At 55.2% G+C, this 19,436-nt stretch overlaps 2 protein-coding genes across 2 annotated transcripts; both read left to right on the top strand.

Moving 5' to 3' along the window:
- The first annotated feature begins 562 nt into the window (after positions 1-562).
- On the top strand, positions 563-2,505 carry LOC141966215 (fas-binding factor 1 homolog). The gene is made up of 4 exons (XM_074918649.1): positions 563-1,082; positions 1,307-1,437; positions 1,809-1,911; positions 2,031-2,505. The coding sequence occupies exons 1-4, from the start codon at positions 1,027-1,029 to the stop codon at positions 2,503-2,505; spliced, it is 765 nt and encodes a 254-aa protein (XP_074774750.1). The 5' UTR covers positions 563-1,026.
- Positions 2,506-3,340: 835 nt separating this feature from the next.
- Positions 3,341-10,029, top strand: LOC141965868 (fas-binding factor 1 homolog). Its single transcript, XM_074918014.1, has 14 exons — positions 3,341-3,682; positions 3,861-3,961; positions 4,384-4,557; positions 5,074-5,181; positions 5,465-5,604; positions 5,903-6,018; positions 6,150-6,257; positions 6,655-6,834; positions 7,153-7,329; positions 7,524-7,661; positions 7,767-7,899; positions 8,259-8,371; positions 9,001-9,125; positions 9,858-10,029. The coding sequence occupies exons 1-13, from the start codon at positions 3,518-3,520 to the stop codon at positions 9,082-9,084; spliced, it is 1,737 nt and encodes a 578-aa protein (XP_074774115.1). The 5' UTR covers positions 3,341-3,517; the 3' UTR covers positions 9,085-9,125; positions 9,858-10,029.
- Positions 10,030-19,436: the final 9,407 nt, after the last annotated feature.

Raw genomic sequence — 19,436 nt, 5'->3', positions numbered from 1 at the left:
CCAGGTGCCTGTTTGGGGCACTCTGGCGGCCCCGGACACTGAAGCGGCACCTTTGGGGTTGCCCAGGGGCTCTGAGACACTGTGGGGTGAGAACTGCCAGCTGAAGGGCTGCTTGTGGCCGGTGACTGAACGGGAAGCTGCAGGCTCCTTGATAAAGAGGAGTCCTTTTTGGCTGGGTGAAGTGAACTCTTTTATCTCCTTGTCTGTCACCCGACGTGGCTGCCGCGGTGTGCCCGTGCGGTGCCCTCCGCCTGCCGCCACCTGGGCTGGCTGTCCCCAACGCGCCCTGGCTGAGCTCACAGGTGCTGCTGCTGACCCCCGGGCTTGTGTCGCAGGTCCCACGTAGTGGAGGATTTATTTCTTCGACGGATTACTTTCAGAGGACGCGGAAGGTGCAGAGGTGAACGCGACTTTTGGGAGAGAGCCTGGGTACCCTGAGGGCTGGGCCTGAGGGGGGCCAGGCTTGCCCCTGGTGTCAGCCCAGCCAAGTCAGCAGTGGGGTATCGGGGGGAACCACGGGGTGTGGCTGAAGAGGTGACCCCTGTCTGGCATGGCTGGGGGGGGAGCCGGGCCAGGGGAGCGGGTGGATGGCGGGAGAAGAGCTTGCGGGTGCCCTGGGTGAGCTGGAGCAAAGCCGGGGGGCACGTCGTGCTGCAGCCCAGCCCTGGTGGGTGCTCTTGGGAGGAAGCGCCGCAGGAAGGACCCTCACCCAAAGCACCGGCCTGGGTGTTGCTGACGCTTCTCTCAGAGGCAGTAGGATCTCAGCAGAGGAATTGAGGCACGGGGGGTTTCCGGTGAGGGACACACCAGGAGGAGCTGGGCATGTGTTCTCCCATTGCTGAGGGGAAAAAAAGAAGAAAAAAAAGAAGGGAGACAAGCCCCCAAGCCTAGCTCCAAACCTCTTACCATGTGTGATTCTCTCCCTCACCCCCCCCAGAGCCACGCGCAGCCCAGACGCCCCTGCGCACCGCGGCCCCAACGTGGAGGAGGAAGGAGATCCCCTTTGACGAGGACATCAGCGACCTGATGGATGCCATGGGACTGGGCAGCAGCCCGGGAAGAGATGGCAAGAAGGCAAAAGAGTAAGGGCAGTGCAGGGGGGCGGGAATAAAGGAGGGGATGGCTTGTGTCTTGAGATGGTGCCACCATGGTGGGTGGGGGATGCTGAGCTTGTGCCTGTGGGTCTGCGCAAGGGGCAGGAGCAGCCTTGTGTGGCAGAGAAGAGCCAGAGCAGGCTGGCAAGGCTGTGTGAGGAGGAAGAGCCCTGCCTCTGGGAGAAACCCATCTGCCGCTGTGTCCCCAGCAGAGAGGAGGTCCGGCCAGCCCGCGCCATGCTGGACGAGTTGCTGGGACGAGGCTCCGCGTCCAGAATCCTGGAAGAGCCCGGCCTGGGAGAGCGCCGGGAGGTCACACAGAAGTACCACCAGAAGCAGCCGGGTGAGCAGAGCCAGGGATGCTGGGACGGGCTGCAGAGGTGGCAGCACTGGCTTGGGCGAGCGAGCTCGATTTCTACTGCCCTTGCAGGGGAAATGCCCTTTGCGCCCTTGCGGCAGCTTGGCAGCCTTTGCACAGGGTCTGTAACTCGGCTGCCTTTGGCCGTGGGCTGAGTTCCAACAAAAGTTTTCCCCAGCCGTGCTGAGGAGACCCCTTGCTGTCCGGTTTCTGGGCACGAGGTTTCCAGCGGTGTTTTCCCGGAGGCAGCAACATCAGTGGGAATTGCAGGGCGGGAGGAGGAGGAGGAGGAGGGCTGGAGCCTTTGCAGCCGGCTGCTCCTCTGGGTGCTGAGTCAAGGCCACTTGTCTGAACAGAGAAGGAAGAGGGTTGGCGCAAGGAGGATTATGTGTTTGGAGCTTACCAGCCCTCAGTGGCCTCCACAGCCAAGGGCCAGCCGGCAAGAAGGCAGCCTGTGAGGTATTGTGCTCTCTGTGTCTGTAGCTCCAGGCACCGGCCACGCTGCCCCTGCAGCGGAGCGGGCAGGGTCCCCGGTGTCCCCTCGCAGGCAGGGATGCAGCTGCTTCTCCTCACAGCAGGTTTTCAGCCGAGAAGAACGGTGAAGTTAAAGCAGAGCCCCTCTCCAAAGCTCCCCCGTTAGCCAGCCAGAGGCCCGTGCAGGGCCGCAGGAATCGAGGTGACTGGCGGGGCTTGAAAGACGAAGACTTTCTGGATTTGGAGCTGTCATCTCCACCGAAGGCCAGTCCTGCAGCAGCTGGGCGGCCTGGCCCCGCCAGACAGCTCCCGGCTGGAGAGGAGGCAGCTGCTAAACCTGCCCCAGAGGAGGAGGAGGAGGACTGGCTGAGCGCTGCCTTATCCCGCAAAAAGGCCCAAGCGCAGGCTCAGCCGTCAGAGGCAGCACAGCGGGATCCCTCCGGAGATGCCAGCGCCCCAGGTGCGTTTTGTGTGGTTGTCGAGTTTGGGCAGCAGAATGCAGAGAGGGTCCCCCCCGGCCCTGCAAAAACGACCAGCCACAAAAAGGCCAGAGCCGCAGCATCGCCCTTGTCCATGTGAGCGCTGCCCGGGCTTTGCCCAGCCGTTGCTGGAGGGGGCTGCCAGGCTGCAGGATGCCACCATGCCCGTGTTGTGGCGTGGTGGGGACACGGTGCCGGGGCACACTGAGCTCCACAGTGCTGCCTGTGGGGTTTCAGGGGGCTGCTGGGGACTTGCTCTCTCGGAGAAATGGGTGGGCCTAAGTTCGTGCTGTCCCTTCTCTCTCCCTCTTCCCTCCTGCTGCTCCAACCCTCGTGCCACTAGCGCTGTGTGCTGGCAGACCCCCTCCTGCCCTAGGCTGAGGCTGAGCGCCACTCGAGAGGCCACTGAAAGTGGCTGAGGGGACCCAGCCTCCTCCCTAGTTGATGGAGGAGGAGCTGTGCTTTTCCCCCAGACTTACTCTGCAGAGCGGAGTCCCCACCACTGTGTGTGGGGTGGGGTAGGAATGCGGGTCTGGATGAGCCTATCTGAGCCTCTGTCCCCATCCCCAGCTGCCAGAGTGTAGCAGGACCCTTCTCGCTCTGCCAAGGAGAGCCAGGCCCTCATCCTTGTGGGAGGGAGTGGTTGCCCTTGGCCTGTCTGAATCACAGACTTGTTCCCTTTTCAGTCCCTGCAGCCTTGTTCCCGGGAGAGCAGGAGACACAGGGCCCTGCCCCGCTGGCTCAGGTAGGTGTGCTGGGCCTGTGCCCCCGAGAGGTGCAGGATCGGGGTGGTGATCGTGAGCCCTCCCGTGCCAGCTCAGGGTCACCCAGCCCTGTCTGTGCTCCCTGGGCAGGGGGATGGCTGTGCCCTGCTTTGCATCCCTGGGAGCCTGTGTTGATGCAGGCCAAGGCTTTGGAGAGCCCCGAGATGCCCCGAGTTGTATTTGTGAGGCCAAAGCGTGTGTGCTGTGGCTGCTTTGTAAATCGTGTGCATTGCAGCCCTGCATTGCCTGCGCAGTGTTGAGAGAGCTCCCCAGGCACAGGCCGGGCAGAGCTGCCCACGGGGCACGTGCCTGCCTTTAGGGGCTGATGGCCACAGCACAAAGCCCCGGATGCTGAAGGGCCTGTGTCTTTTATCTGTGTCCCTGCAGGCAGAGTCTCCAGGCCTGGGCTTGCTGCATGAGAGGAAGCTGGGGGCTCCCGCGGCCCAGCTCCACGAGGGCTGTCGGGCAGCGCTGTTCCGTGCCCAGGCCCGCGTAGCAGAGTTGGAGAGCCAGGTGAGCCCCATGGCCTGCTGGATGGGGGAGCAGGAGCCACGCCTGCTCCCAGTGGCATCAGGGGCACAGGCAGAGTGGAGGAAGCTGCCCGTCCAGAGAAGGCTGCGGCCAGCAAGTGCTGCTGTGGGGTCTCTGTCCCTTGGGCGGCACAAGGACCTTCTCCCCGGGTGCCCGGCAGGTGCAGACATTGGAGCTGGCACGGGCTCAGGACAAACTCTTGTTGGAGATCCTCCGGCAGCGGCACCAGGAGGACCTGGATCTCCTCGACAGCACCCACAGGTACCCGCAGGCGAGAGCACGTGCTCCCTTCCTTTGAACGGGCCTTGCCTACAGCCCTGTCCCTCTCCCCGGGGGGGGGAGCGCTGGGGCGCTGCCCAGATCCGTCCCTGGGGCGGGCAGGCCCAGAGCTGTGTGGGTGTGGAGCTGGTGTGGGCAGAGAGGAGCCCCACAGATGAGCCAAGGGCAGGGTTTGCTCTCACCCACCCTGTCCTGTGGGGCAGAAGGAGGAGGAGCTGTTCCCAGGGCCAGCATGTCCCCAGGCAGGGCTCAGGCTGCGGAGAGCCACGTGTTTCCCCGCGCCCCCAGCGCCGCCGCTCTGCTCTGAAATCCCCGTGTGAGCTGTGGGTGGAGAGGGCCGACTGCTGCCCTGAAGGTAACACTTCTTCCTACCTGAAGGTAACACTTCTTCTTCCTGCGGGCAGGAGCCAGGCGAAGATGTTAGAGGAGACCTGCAGGCAGCGAGAGCAGAGGCTGCGGCAGGAGAAGGAGCAGCTGGTGGCTCAGCTCCAGGGGCAGAGGCAGGAGGCGGAGCGGGAGCGGGCAGAGCTGCTGGCACAGCACTTGGCCGAGCTGGAGCGTCTGCGAGAGCTGCAGAGGTGAGAGTGGCACGAGCAGCGCAGGTGTGGGGCCGGTGCTGCTGGTTGTGGCAGAGGAACTGGGGAGTGGTTTGGGGCCAGGGTGACAGGAGCCTCCACAAGCACTGGGCTGTGGGCAGTTGGTGGCGTTTGGAATGGGGATTTGCTTTGTAGCCGGATAGAGGGAGACGTGGCTGGAGACGTCCTTTCCGAGTGAACGCGCTGTATTGTGCAAGATGCTGAGCCCAGTGTTTTATCTCCCCCAACCCCCTTTTATCCCGGTCAGTGAGTCACTGCTGCCCACACACTGGGGGTCAATGAGAAATCAGTTTCTAGTGGAGAAGCCCGTTCTCTTCCAGCTGTGGTCCGTGCCCAGTGCGGATGCCTGTCGGTGGGTGCCCGGGGACAGAGCCCCGTGCCAGCTCAGCTCCTGGGACCTGGTTCCCAGGCCCTTGACCAAGCCTCGTCCCCACTGCCTGTCCTGGGGAGCCCCAGTTTGTAACAGCCCGTGGTGGGCTCCTTGCCCGTGTCCTGCAGGGTGTCTGTGCAGGAGCTGCGCAGAGAGCACGAGCAGCAGCTCCAGCAGCTGAAGGGTCTGAAGGACCAGGAGGTTGAGGCGGTGACCAGCGCCACTTCGCACACCAGGTACCGATGGCTGCCATTGTGTCCCTGCGTTGGTCCCTGGCCGCGGTGTTCCCTGTGCTCCAGGGAAGCAGCCTTGGACCGTGGCACCAGAGGCCACCCCCTCTCCCAGGCCCTGCCTCCAGGGACGCTGAGCTCTGCTGATGCAGGAATACTGCTCTGCTCTGCCCCAGAAGGGTTCGGGGCAGGGCTGCCCGGCCCTTGGCCCACCACACGTCCCCCTCTCCATCGTGGGGAGATGAGGTGTGTCCCCCCGGGGTGACCCTCCCCTCGCTGCTCTCTGCAGGACTCTGAACGGTGTGGTGGATCAGGTGGAGAAATTCTGCGGCACCCTCTGTGATGTTTTACGGAAGGTGGAGGCCACACAGCAGACGACCTCCCAGGAGCTGGCCATGGGGACACAGAAGCAGGAGAAGTGTCTCCAGGGTATGTCTGCCATTCCTCTGCGCCAAAATGGCCACGGGGTCCCCGCCGGGGCTGGGGACACCCATGAAATGGGGAGAAGGTGCTCCGAGTCAGGCTGAGGCCTGGATCCAAGGCTGGCAGAGCCTTGCCTGCCTCGGTCACTGGGCTTCTCAGGGTCTTTCCTTTCCAACATGGTGTCCTGGGGGATGTGCCGAAGGTGCTGAGCACAAGCGCGTGCAGTTCTTCTGTGAATACGGGGTAGACAGAGTGGGACTTCCCTCTTCGTGCTGCTCACGGCCCCGCTGCTGCCTCTCCCCAGAGCTCCAGGACAGCCTGTGTCAGCAGCAGAGGGAGGCGGAGGAGGATGGGTGCCGGTTCCGGGAGATGGTGGCTAAACTGGAGGCCAGGCTGGATGAGCAGACTCGGCTGCTGGAGGTGAGCCCGCCCTGTGCCCTCTGCCCAGCTCAGCCCTCCTGTCTGGGGATGGGCCGTGGGTCTTGCCCACTGGCGGTCCCTGGGCTGGAGCCTGCGAGTGGCATCTGTGTCTCCTCTGTGTCTGAACCCAGGAGCACCAGAGGTTGCTGGCGGAGCGCTCCAAAGTGGAATCGCTGGAGGAGGCGCAACAAGCGATGACCCGGCAGCTCTTGGAGCGAGTGGAGCTGGAGAAGGCGAAGGTGAGGTGGGGCGGAGATTTCCAGGTGCTTTTCTCAGGTCCTGTGAGTCTGAGCGGGGCTGCGCTGCGGCGTGTGGTAGAGGAAAGAGCTGGGTGCTGGGCTGCAGCGTCCTTCCTCTGCCTCCTCAATCCCACACCCAGTTGTGTGGCGAATCGCCCTCAGATCGAGCCTCTGGCACACGGGTGCGAGAGGCTGCCGTGTGCGTGCACGGTGCTGCAGCTTCTGGAGGAGCGTGGGGCCAGAGCTTTCCGCGCAGGGTTCCTGCCAGGCGCCGGGGGCTTGAAGCAACCTCTGGGTGTTGGCCGAGGTTCAGTGGCAGAGGTGGGTTTAAAGGAGAAAAACGTTCCAGCAACTGGGACTTAGTGCTTTCTCTCTTCCTCTCTGGCGACGTCTCCAGAGCGCGTTGCTGCAGGAGCGGCTGGCGGTGACGCGGCAGCACGCGGGGGAGCTGCAGAAGCTGGCGGCCGAGCGGGCTGAATTTGACGCCCAGCAGCAGCCACTGAGCAAGGAGCAGGCCACGGCCCGAGCGCTGCCCGTGGCCTCCCAGGGAGAGGGCCCCGAGAGGAGCCTGGCCAAGGTACCGCAGCAGAGCCCCTGCCCATGGCCTCCAGCACCCGCTTGGCAGGCTGCCGGGTGGGTCCTGCCTACAGGGGAGTCGTCGAGTTGTTGGAGGCAGAGACATCGCTTGGGGTGGTGAGAATGAGGCTGTTCCGGGAAGAGCCCGAGGCCGGGGGGTGAGGGTGCTGCTGGAGTAGCTAGTGGAGTTGCTCTGCGCCCCAGAGGGGCACACACGAGAAGCTCATCCGGGGCAGATGTTTCCCATCTCTTGGAAAGACACGAGAGAGCATCCAGGACGGATCAGGTCATGCGCTGGTTTCCCCTGTGCCCATCCTAGGAGTGGGCCAAGGTGAAGATGTGGGCCCACACGCTGAGAGCCCAAGAGGAGCAGCTGGCGAGGGAGAAGGAGCTGCAGGACAAGCTCTGCCAGGAGCTGAAGGCAGAGAGGGAGAATGTGAGCGAGGCTGCACTGCGCATCCGGCTGCAGGAGGAGGAGATGAGAAGAATGACCAAGGTAAGCGGAGCGTCTGCGCTGCCGTTGCCAGCTGCGCACGGGCTGGCAGCAAAGCTGGGCTTCCACTGCCCTCCCAGAGCAGGGAGGGAAAGCCTGTCCTGGAAGGGGAAGGAGGGGACGCCTGAAGGAGTCCTGCTGGGCCCAGGGCAGCGAGGGTCCCTGTCCCCAGCCTCCCCAGCCGCTCTGCCTTGCAGCTCTCCTCCCAGAAGTACGAGGAAGGGCAGCGGGCCCTGCAGGAGGCACTCAGGGCCGAGTCGCAGGACCAGTCCAGGCTGCAGGCCCTGCAGTGGCAGTTGGAGCAGTTCAGGCAGCAGGAAGAGTGTCTGCAGCAGGCAAGTACCCCCTCGGCTTCCCTTCTGGGCCTGGGGCCGCCGTGCCAAGGGCCCGAACCTTTGCCGACATCTTCTCTCTCTCCCTTTCTCCCCGGGACGGGGCAGGGTCGGCTGAGCATGGCTAAGCAGATGAGCCGACTTGAGCAGCTGCGCCAGGAGGTGTCCAACCGCCCCACGATGGTGCGGCCCGCAAGGCAGGACTCGAGTGCCCCTCTGACAGGCTCCTCCAGTGTGCCGGGTAAGGCTCCGTGCTTGCTGCTGGTGGGGAGGGACGTATTGTACTCCCCTTCTTGGGAGGCTTGGGCTGCTCCTGGGGGCTGTTTTAGTTCCCCTGCGTATCAGCCTCAGACGGGAGGAGTTGGCCTCCTCGTCTTGTGAAGGAGCTCAGCGAAGCTCTGAGCCAGGGCAGTGCCAGGAGAGGGCAGAGGGGCCAGGAAGGGAGAGGCTGGTGGTGGGTTAAAGCCCGTTTGCCCTGGGAGCGCGGGGAGGACCCTGCTGCAGGGACCCGCAGGCAGCACCCGAAGGGATGCTGTGTTGTCTCCATCTGCGGATCCTCTGATGGTGGCAGCACCACACAATCAGGCTTCTGTTCCATAGGGAGCCTGGGAGGTGTCGAGGCGCTCCAGGCCGCTCTCGAGAAACTCGTGGCCACTGCCAGCTCTGCCGAGCTCAGTGCCACGGTGGCGATGATGAAGTTCCGGGTCCTGCAGGTGAGGTGGTGGGCGACTGGGGTGGGAAGGGGCTTCAAACGTGCTGGGTGGGAGCAGGGCTGGGTGAAACCTGATTTGAGCCTGGTGGGAGACAGCCCAGGCTGTGGCTAAGATCATTACTGAGCTGTGGGGCTGGGCGGGCTTGTAGAAGACCCGGGCACCTAGAGGAGGGATGGCAGAAGCAAGGACGGGTGGCTCCTCACAGCTGGTCTCAGGCTGATGGACAAGGTCCTCGGCACTGTGGGGTCGCACTTGTCCTCGCCGTGTCCCTGGCTGGGAGGAGCCAGCTGGCCTCTGGCTTCATGATGTCCCTGTCCTCTCCCGTCGGCCCCCCGATTCCCTGCTGGGTCCTTCCCCAGGCGGGGCTGCTCTTTGAGGCTTCCGCTGTGGGTCTTGCTCAGAGCGTGAGGTTGTGGGCTCGGGGCGGGGGGAGCCCCCACACCCCAGGGGGTGCCACGGGTGGTACCTGCCCACTGCTGACTGCAGGAGGGAGGGTTTGGGATGCTTCCCTCCCTCCCTCCTGAGTGACAGCCAGGACTGTCAGCCCCCTTCTGTGGCACCCTCTGATACCTCTTCCATCCATCCCTCTCTTTTCTCTTCCCTTCCCCTTTGCCCCCTTCCCCTCTCAGAACCGCGCTTACTTAGACGAGGAGCAGCTCTTCCTGGAGTCCCTGAAGAAAGCGCCCTACAACACCGCTTCTGTGCGAGGCTGAAGTGGTGACGCCCCTTGGGTTCCCTTCCAGGACACTCCAAAGTTAGTTTCATTGCCACATTAATTAATCGGTTGTTCGCTGTGCCAGGTTGTCCGCTATTTCATCGTCAGCACAATCCCAGACCTTTTCTTTATGTTCCAGGGTGTTCCACTTCTTTTCTAGGGTTTGGAGATCAAAGTCTATCCTTGATGAATTTCTCGTCACTAGTGCAGGTTGTCTTGACCATGCTTCAAAGTCCCACTTGCCTGAGCTTCCCACCCTCATACTTGTTCCCGTGGGGGCGGTACCTGTAGCCACTGGCATGATCCTTCACCACGGCTACGAGCAGATGTGAAGTGGCCTGTGTCAAGAGCCGCAGTTTGTTTGGCCTCCATTTCTCTTGCCAGTCAGAGAGGGACCTGCGGCTGTTGACTGCCAGCCGCCGAGGAAAGTGGCTGAGCGGGAGCTCCTGGATGCCGCTGAACGTGTGCGGCTCCTCCGCAGCCAGGGAGTTTGCTTTGCTCAGACAGACCTGTGTTTGGTCTAGAGATGCACAGAGCAAGAACAAATAGTAATTCATAGTCTCTCTGTGTAAGAGACTCAGAGCCTCTCTTTTTCTCCTTTATAGAACAGCAGCCTTTTCAATACAAAGCAGCAGCAGCCCGAACCTGAGATGGCACAAGTCCAAACTGAGATAGAAGATATTACTAATGCAGCAAGAGATGCTGAAAAAGAGCAAAGGCGGCAATCACAGATGTGAGAATGTTAATGTGTTCTTCTCTTTGGATTTCCAGGGCTTCCCAGCTCCATTGCTGCAGAGTTAATGTAAATAGTGTTGCCACAAGTTGGACAAAGAAACACTCTGTGGGCCTGGTTGAAGAGGCTACATGTTGGAGGAGGATTAGAGCAACACAGAACTTTGCTGCAGTTGCATGAGTTATTGGGGCTGTTGTCATAATGAACTAAACCCCCATCGCTTTCATCGCTGTTGCATGAAAATGTAAAACAGAATAAAATCCTCTGGTGCTGTAACCAGTAGTGTCTAATGTATTTAAATATACTTCTATTTTCAAAATCCTATTTCAGAATGTTTCAAATGGAATTGTGAGTTTCCATTCAAAATTGGTGCTATATCCTCCTGTGCAAGGCCAGTGAAGCTGAGCCAGGCACTAGGGCTGTTGTATTGTGGAAGCCAACCTGCTACTGCTTTGGGATGCACGGGATCAGAGCAAAATCTTCACACTTAAAAACATTATTTGAAGTTAAGATAGAAGGAAAACTTCTCCACTTGCTCATGAAAACTAAAGAAAGACTAGATCATTTGTATTCTGTTTGAAGAAGAGAGGGCATTACGGTGAATTATGTGCGTGTGCATCTAAATTTTCTAATGCCCTTTTTTTTCTTCTCACATTTTTCAATTTAGACTTTCTCGGGTATTTTGTTCCCAAAGCACTTTGTTGGATTTTATATTATTTGTAAGTGATGTCACTCAATATTTCACCAAAACGCTTCATTTGATCACGTAGGAAGGAAACGTTTGAGAGCAAAATAAGACAAATCTAGGATCTAAATAGATTGTTTTAAATTATGTTCTGCCTTGTGCTACTGTCCATCTGGGCTCGTGTGGCAATACCAGGGCCTGCAGTAAGACACAGCACCCAGCCTCCATCACCCTCCACGTGTGCTGTGGGGAGAAGCCTTTCAGCTGTGCCATGCCCTGCTCCTAAGCTTCGTCGATAAAGTGCAGATGAAAATCAAATCCTAGAACCGGCTGAGGCCAACTGGAGGAGTTTCACTGAGGCCAGAGGCTGGGTTCTGCCCTTGGGCCACAACGCCCCCCAGCAGCGCTACAGGCCTGGGGAGGAGCGGCTGGAGAGCTGCCGGTCAGAGAGGGACCTGGGGGGTGATAATGAGCCAGCAGCGTGCCCAGGGGGCCAAGAAGGCCGGTGGCATCCTGGCTTGTGTCAGCACCGACGGGGCCAGCGGGGCCAGGGAAGGGATCTGAGCCCTGGGCTCGGCACTGGGGAGGCCGCCCCTCGCTGAGTGGGTTCAGTTTTGGGCCCCATCCCTGGAGGGGTTGAAGAGTCGGGCTGAGCCAGCGCTGAGGGATCTGGGGGAGTTGGGAACGGTCAGGGTGAGGTTCATGGTTGGACTGGAGGAGCTGCAAGGGCTTTTCCAACCCAGATGATTCTGTGTGAGATCCTGTGTGCCAGACACACGTGATTCACCTGACCTAGGATTTGTACTTTGGTGTGTCGCAAGGGAGGCAGAGCTGTGCTATGGATGGGACTCACTGCTGAACACAGCCTTGTCCAAACAAACAGTGCCCTGCTGCAGCCTATTAGTACCTCACTCTGTTGCACTGGATAACCTGAAGATTCGCATCCCTAGTTCAGGCTGCATGAACTATAAATGGTAGCTCAGTTTGAGAGCAAAAACCTTGAGAGTTCAGTGCCAGACATACTGCCTTGGAACCACTCCAGAAACTAAGGTGGCGTGGCATGGCTTCCCAGGGTGGCAAAGACCTTGTCATGCTGCAGAGCGCAGCAAAGCCCACTGACAGATCAGTCCATCGATCTGTTATTGTTTGGACTCCAGGAGATCAAAGGCCTCTAACATTTATCTTTTTTCCACATATTGCAGAATGTTTGAGGTTGAAAGGGATCTCTGGAGGTCGTTGGGTCCGAATCCTCTCCCACTGTGCTATCACTCCGCTCTGCCCCCCAGTAGAAACACAATGTACACACACTTTAGAAAGTGTCTGATATTTCATTTGTTCTAGACAAAGCTGATTGCAGTGGATTTTCTAGCACATGTGTTTCTCTCATCATTGACAGTTCTCCCTGCTGTCTGGGCCTTCATGTTATTCACAGACACAAGCTGAGTTTGTTTGAGGTCTTCATCCTGCTCTCTAAGAAGGGGGTCACAGGACCCTGCCCTGTTTCTTCCTTTATGTGGTTGCCAGTGATCCTGTGATCGCTGACTGAGCTGACTTGTACTGCAAAGTGGACTCCCAGAGCGTAGGTCCAGAATCATCAGGACAGTGTCTGCATTGCTTCGTGTGTTTTCTAGGCTCTGACCTCACAGCCCCTGGTGGGACGTGCTGTTTCTTGTAGGTCCGCTCGGTGGTTCAGTTATACCACAAAGAGGAGTCTCTCAGGGGTCCCTTGCTAAATTTAGACCTGATTATTGCTGCTGGAGTTGTTAGAGTGTACCACGCAACATCCTTTTCTAGTCCATTGGTGAAAGTTTCTTTTTTTTTCAGTTGCAAGATTTAGAGCATCTGATGCTGGGGTGGGAGGTCTGTCAGTTACTCAGTTTCCTTGGCATCCTTTAATAGCTGGAGCATTACAGGACTGCAGGTGAGATGAAAGTTGAGCATCTCGTTTTTATCTCCTGCATTCAGTTGCACCTTCTTGTGTCCTTTCTCAAATCCACACTCCGGGACACTGATGAGTGGCCGTGTTTCTGAGTCAGTAAGTCTGTGCAAGCATCACACTTGTACAAGGGAATGATCCCCACCTTTTGTTACTGAATACAGAAGACTTACACATGCATGTGGAGATGTGGAGGGCCCTTACTACCACATACTGGAATCCAAAAAGTGTACTGTCCTTTATATATGAAATGCAGTTTAAAATAGTGTTCTGCTGATTAAGGATACCAGTTAAACTCAGACACCAGAGTGATAAGAGCAGGCGTATTGTACTGGTGACAACCAAGTAATGGAACAGTGTAATTCAGAAGACATGCAGTAAGAAAGAGCAGAATAGTGCACTTAAAGCAGCAAACAGAAAAACAGGGTAATGTATTAAATCATTACTACACGAGAGAGAGAAGAAGGAGATTAAGAAAAATACATCACCACTTGCATATATTACCATCCCCCAGCCCCGCAGTGGCTGGGCAGCCCCGGTCACAGCGAGGGTTTGCAGAGCCTGTCCCGGCAAGGGGGAAATCCTACGCGGTGCCTCCACCCGTAGCTGAGGCTGCCAGAGTCGCTGCAAACGGGCCGACCCTTATAGACCAGAGATCGACAGGCCAGAACAGCTGGCACCTTTGTTTTGGGCGGGAAATTTCTGGTTTCATTCTCCTGTTGGATTCTACCCAAAGCCTGGCCAGGGCTCAGGGGGGAAACCAAGGGAGTTTCTAACAAGGCCAAATACCTGGGTTCTCAGCCTTGAACAGGCTGAACAAGGGAAGGTGGATACACTCTCTCCTCACTCCTGATTATATTCTGTCTAAGCTGCGTCTCTCACTAGCGAGTTTACAGACTTTGTTAATGATTACAGACTAAGTTAGCAGCTTCAGCTTGGGGCCTGTTGTTCAGGCTGCAGTATTTCAATGCTTTAGCACTTTTTACATCAGCATAGGTGGTTGTTGTAACTTAGTACAACACCTACTAGCGCAATGGTTATCAGGTATAAAATGTACAGGATTCATCTATAGGTCAGCTCTGGCTTGGGCCAGTTGTCCAAGCCTTAGCACTTCAAATAGATGGGGATTTTTGGAACAGTGAACATAGTCAATACTTTCAGCTTCTGAGTGGGTTTAATCTGCAAGTCTAGTTTGGAAATGAGATCTCATTTTGATGGTCCAAACTATGAATCCACCCTCATACCCAGATATTTCTCTGAACCCACTGGGACAATCATGGTTAGGGCTTTGGTTCCTAATCTCAAACCTTCATAACTGAATGAATCAAATGCCAAGGTGCTGTAAAAGACTGTGGCACTTCTTTGCTTGTGTCCTCAAACCAGAGAGCTTGCAGACTGACTCTGCTGTCATCAGTCAAGTCATTCATTCTGTCCCAAGACCTGGGAAGCAGAGCATCTGCAAACACCAGTACAGGGACTCTGTTTTGCTCAGATAATTAACTATTGCCCTCAGATTCCTAGTCTGAGACAAACAGAACTATTGCCAGGTTGAGCAGGGTTTGGGGTTATTGATTTCTCCTCTTACCTTGTTCTCCAGAGGTCTGTGAAGTATTGCCCTAGTTACAAATGGGTTTCCATATTTCCTTAGGAGTGTTTGATAATGATCATTGGCCTACGCTTTCCTATCACTCTATCCAGAAAGTAACCTCATGAAATACTGAGTTGATGAGCTGCAAGGTCTTCAGCTTGTCTGAAAAACCTGAAACTTTGGTAAACCTTCTCAGTCAGTCTAGCCATTAGTTTCCCCCAAAACTGTCACCCACACCACGAAACTTTCAAGAGATGCCTCCATCCACTGTTACAGACCTGTGATTTGGGGGAATCAGAATTCACTGTTAGCTTTTCACACCAACCGGAACAGATCTGGATGTGTTGCTCTTTTGCTCTCTGAAGGGATAACTTCTGTTTCAGCTCCTGCCGCCTGGAATCAGCGCTTTCCCCAGAGACTGCCAGCATCTTCTTCCCAGCAGCTCATTGCACACTGCTGTGCTTCAGGATCCGATCAAGAGTCCTGCTTTGCTCTTAGGTCATGTCATTGAGCTTGGCCCACAGTGTCAAATGACTGGTTGCACAGTAGATTGATCTACTTCATAGACCTGTAGAATAAACAGCTGTCATTTGCTTAGGAGTAGCTGTGCAAAACCAGTGGGAAATTGCTAACTGCTAGGGAAGTATAGCAACCCTAATCAAGGTGACTAATCACTCCAGAGTATGCAGGCATCATCTTGATATGTCATGTAAGCCTCCCAGACCTCTTTCCCACTTTTGGTACCAAATTTGTTGATAATTCTTGGCCCAGCTACACAGTCCCTGGTCTTCTGAGATTCTTTCCCACCTGCTCAAGCACAGTGGGCAGAGCAGAGCAGAGCAGAGCAGCCCCAGCAGTCCCTGGGGAATGGGGATCTGCAGGGATGTGGCTTTAGCAAGATAATCACCACCCTCACACCACCAGCTCCTTTCTCCTGGCAGCGGAACTCTCTCCCATTTCAAAAAGGGGAATTCACTTTCTTTTGGTTTCATGCTTTGGCTCTGACTCATGACAAGGTTGGTTGAATGGCAAGTGGGGGAGCCTGGTTTTCCCACCTGGAAGCCTTGAGGCCCCAGGTTGACTGTACATGTAGGCCACGGTGCCTGCATGGGCATAAAGTGCCATCAGTCTGGCTAGTTTGGAACTGAGGATCCTTAGAGCATAACTACAGAACTGGGCTCAGGGCCTGCTGGTAGCAATGCAGCTCTGTGGAAGGCCTGTGGTCTGCTTTGTGTGCTGCCAATTTCATGCAATAAGAATAAAGCAAATTAAAAGAAGTGCATGGTCATAGTCACAAAACTTCACAGCTCAAGTTACTGCAAGGAAGCTTAGCCCATGCTGAGCCATGATGGTTCAGGGCAGCACAAACGAGAGCACTCCGCTGCTGGAGAGCCTCAGAGGAGCACATAGCCCTGTCTGACCCCCCCATCACACAGCCTGACACACCAGGGAGAAGGTTTTAAGATCCTGGTAGAATCTAACAACTGGCAAGGCTGCTCTACAGGAGCCTGAACCTCATCACATGACGCCAAACGGGGGAGTAAAGCCTTTCTCTTTATCTCCAGCCTGCTCTTTAAGTGAGCAGCTGAGGAGGGGCTGTTGGCACTGCCCACACCCAGTTGTACTGTCTTGTGATAGACACAGGGAGATGCCCAAGTAATGCAGAGGTGCCTGGCAAAACCAGGCTCCTGGGGGTTGTAGGAGGAGTCAGTTTAATTTACTAGGCTGCTGGGAAAATAACTTGACCATGAATGAATAGTTGTGGTTCTGGTCTGCCAGCTGAATCAACTGAGTTTTCATCTGCAGGAGTGCTAGATGTGCTTGGGAAGGGCTCAGAAGGCTGGGACGGTGCCAAGAGGCCTTCTGCCAAGAGCTAGCATCAGATCCATCCCCTAAGGGTGTGAGATTGCACTTAGTGGCAGCACATTCAATACCCTGACCACTTGTTCCTGCCTGCTAGCACTGCTGCTGTGCATCAGTCCCGCTGAATGCGGAGTCCCGAGAGAGACTGACACGGCCAGTTAATCCAGGTGGAAAGCTTTTCTGGGAGAGTGTTTCTTTTTCCCCAGAGACCCTAATGTGCAGATCTGTTTTTCACAAAGCAATGAAAATGAAACAGAAACAAAAAATAAATGAGACATAAAAATAAATTGGAATTAAACAAATCCATACCAGAACAAGAAAGAGGATGTTAAAAGGATGGGAATAAGCCTGGGAGAGCATTTTTTATGGCTGGGAAGACTAAAAAGGGCCTCTCAGACATCTGTGATGCTGACAAATCTTTCAGAGATAGGGAGCTTCAGGTGGTAAGAGGTGAATACCCTCCTGGCTGCAAAGGATTTGAGTTTCACTTGCATGCCGTTACACACCCTCTGGTATCGCTCTGGCTCGCATGGATGTGGTTGAAAATAAAGCAGGCAGCCGCATGGCCTAAGCTCAGGGACGGGTGCACACCCTCAGGCAGCACTTGCCATGAGCACAGCTGGGCAGAGCTGATGGGACTGAGGCCTGGCCTCACGTCCCCAGCGAACTCACAGCTCCCTCCTGGCCCCTGCCTCCTGGGCTCTGCGGTCCCAGCAAATCGCCCCTCAGCCTTCACAAGAGCCAAGAGGAGGAGACGAGGCCGCAGAGAGCTTTGGAGGTTGCCCATGCCAGGAGGATCAGCCTGTCACTTGTCTCCCTTCATCCTCAGTGTCAAAAGCTCAAAATAGCCTCGCTCTTGCCAGACTCCTGCGCAGGGTCATGCCTGTTTGTGTAGATGATACGCTTCCACTAATAGCACTCGAAGACATTCCTCAGCGGGTAGGTTGCCTTCTATATCTCAGCACGTGCTGCCATGCAGGAGCTGGGCAACCGTGTTGTGTCCTAAGACGGCAGATGCTATTCTTACTGCAGAGAGACTTGCTGTGGCACAGCCCCTTCCTCAGCTGAAATGTTAAAAATCAGAGTCAGGCCCGAGTACGCTCTCCCTGGAAAGAGTATAAATCAGGAGTGGCCCCTTTGAAGTCCGTGCGATGGCGCTGTGCCAGCCCAGCGCCTGGGTGCTCGCCATGCCCTCCTGGGACGTGCTGTCCCAGGGGCAACACAGCAGCTGCCCAGGTACTTCCAGCGGCCAGCTGGGGCTCAGTCTGGGGTGGGTGGGGGCACTGCTTACCTTGTGAACCAGCAAAGAAAGCAATGCCTGTGCATGCAAAAGCCAATTTTTTGCTTATCAGCAAGAGGCCACAGTGCATGAATCCCCTCACTGTTGAGATAGACAGAAGCAGGGCTTGTTCCAGGACCATCAGTGTTGCAAAAAGCCATGTCCCCTCTCTTAGCCAAGCAGAGCAGGAGCAGCCCATGAACATGTTCAGATCAAATACAGATCTGGAGCCTGCGGTGGACAGAGGAAGCACGCAGTCGATTCAATGTGAATGGTAAAGCAAGCTTCAACTTTATTGCAAGAAATCACACCTTATATAAGCACTAACTATAATTATGCATACTAATAATAAATCTATTGGATACATCTAAAAGGTCACATTATAATATCCCAGCCCCTTGTGGTATTTTGAGTATGTCACAACATCGTCCTTCTTCTGGCCTGTTTTTTTTTCCCAAAGGTTGTTTACCATCATAATCAAGGCCTCTCTGTACCTCAGTTTCTTCCTTTGCTAGCATAACTGTCCTTCGTTAGCATAACTGTACCCTGGGTTTTTCCTTTGTTTACATCAGATGGCTGTAATCAGCTCCTGCACAGGATGCAAGCCATTCTCCCACAATTCCCCCTTTTTCTTTCTGTGCAGCTTGCACAAGCATAACCTTACTAACATTTTTCATTATACAACTATAAGCTAACCTAATGATTACTATGACTAATATTACTATTCCCAACCACCACAATCCCTCTTGTAACAGACTTTGTAGCCAGGAGGACAGTCCAAACACAGAGTGTAACCATTGGTCCCAGGGATTTTCAACCACCTGTATTTTTGTAAGTGCTGCTTCATCCATTGTAATTGATTTTGAATTGATTGGCTATGGTCGGATAGATTAAAACAACACATTCCATCAAAATCCTGACATCCATGTCCCTGGGCAAGTAAAAGAAAGTCTATGGGAGCTCGACTCTGTAATACAGCACGCCTCAAACTGTCAGAGGCACCCTATCAAGTACAAAGCATCCCACACTACCATATTTAAGGGATATGACTAAATAGTACAAAAATAAACAGTAAGGAAAGTACGGTACTAACATTCAGATCCGCAACTGCTAGGGAACCCTGGATGCAGCCAGAATTCAGAGTGCCCTTCCTCACAAACTGGAAACCCTACGCGATGCGTCCATCCGTAGGTGAGGCATCCAAAGTCGCTGCAAGCAGGTCCAGCCTTTAAAGTAACAGGCCAAAATAACTGGCAGCTTTCTTTGAGCGGGAATATCTGATTTTATTCTCCTGTTGGGTTCCACCCAGAGCCTGGCCAGTACTCCAGGGGGAAAACAAAGGGAGTTTCTAAATAAGGTTAAACTCTTGAGCTCTTAATTCTTAATATTACTAAACAAAGTGGAATACATACATTCTTACAGCATTTCATCCTTATTAATAACCATATTTCATCTAAACTACATCTTGCACAAGTGACTGGTAAGCCTAGATATTTCATTAAGGAGTTGCAATTACTGTTAGCATTTTCTCTTAAAAGAATTGGCAACTGTAGTGTAGTTTGTCCTGTTGCAGTAGCAAACATTACTCAGACATTCTGCTTGAGAATGATCATCGAAGAGACCGCAAACTGTTGGCACAGGGGCACCCACAGCACCCACAGCTGGATCCTGAGTGCTGGCTGCCTCTCACCCTCAGGTGGGGTTGCACACACCTTGTCGGTGACCACTGGAGATGAGACCTGTGGAGACACAAGCATAACCTCTTCCCCAGGGTATTAAAGAAAATGGTCCTTCCCAGTTACCCCTTTCTAGGTTTTTGTTACCACTTGAGCTTTGCTCTGGACTTCTTGTTGATCTGGTATCTGTGATGAAAAACAACACAATATTGTTGGCACCTGTGAGACAGGGGAAATGTTTAAAAGGTTCATGACATATAATGCCTTATTTAGCCTTTTGTGAGGTGTAGATTGATATTTTGCATCTTGCCCCTTTGTTGTTGTTGTTGTTGTTGTAATAGACTCTTTAGCTTGCTGGATGTATGCTTCACAGTGGCCTGACCAGCGGGTGAATGGGGAATGCAGGTGAGGTGCTTGACTCCCCACAGTATGACAGGATGCAAACAGTGCTCCAGAAAAGGTACTAACAGACACATGTACATATTTTAACGTTTGAAATGCAGCTGAGTGACAACAGATTGCTATAATTCTGAGGAGGTGAGTCCACAAGGGTCGACACCACTTCCCTGTTGAAGACATGGAGTCTGTCT

This window comes from Athene noctua, chromosome 14, assembly GCF_965140245.1.
Source record: "Athene noctua chromosome 14, bAthNoc1.hap1.1, whole genome shotgun sequence".
NCBI classification, from domain to species: domain Eukaryota; kingdom Metazoa; phylum Chordata; class Aves; order Strigiformes; family Strigidae; genus Athene; species Athene noctua.
This window is presented reverse-complemented; position numbering and strand designations above follow the sequence as displayed.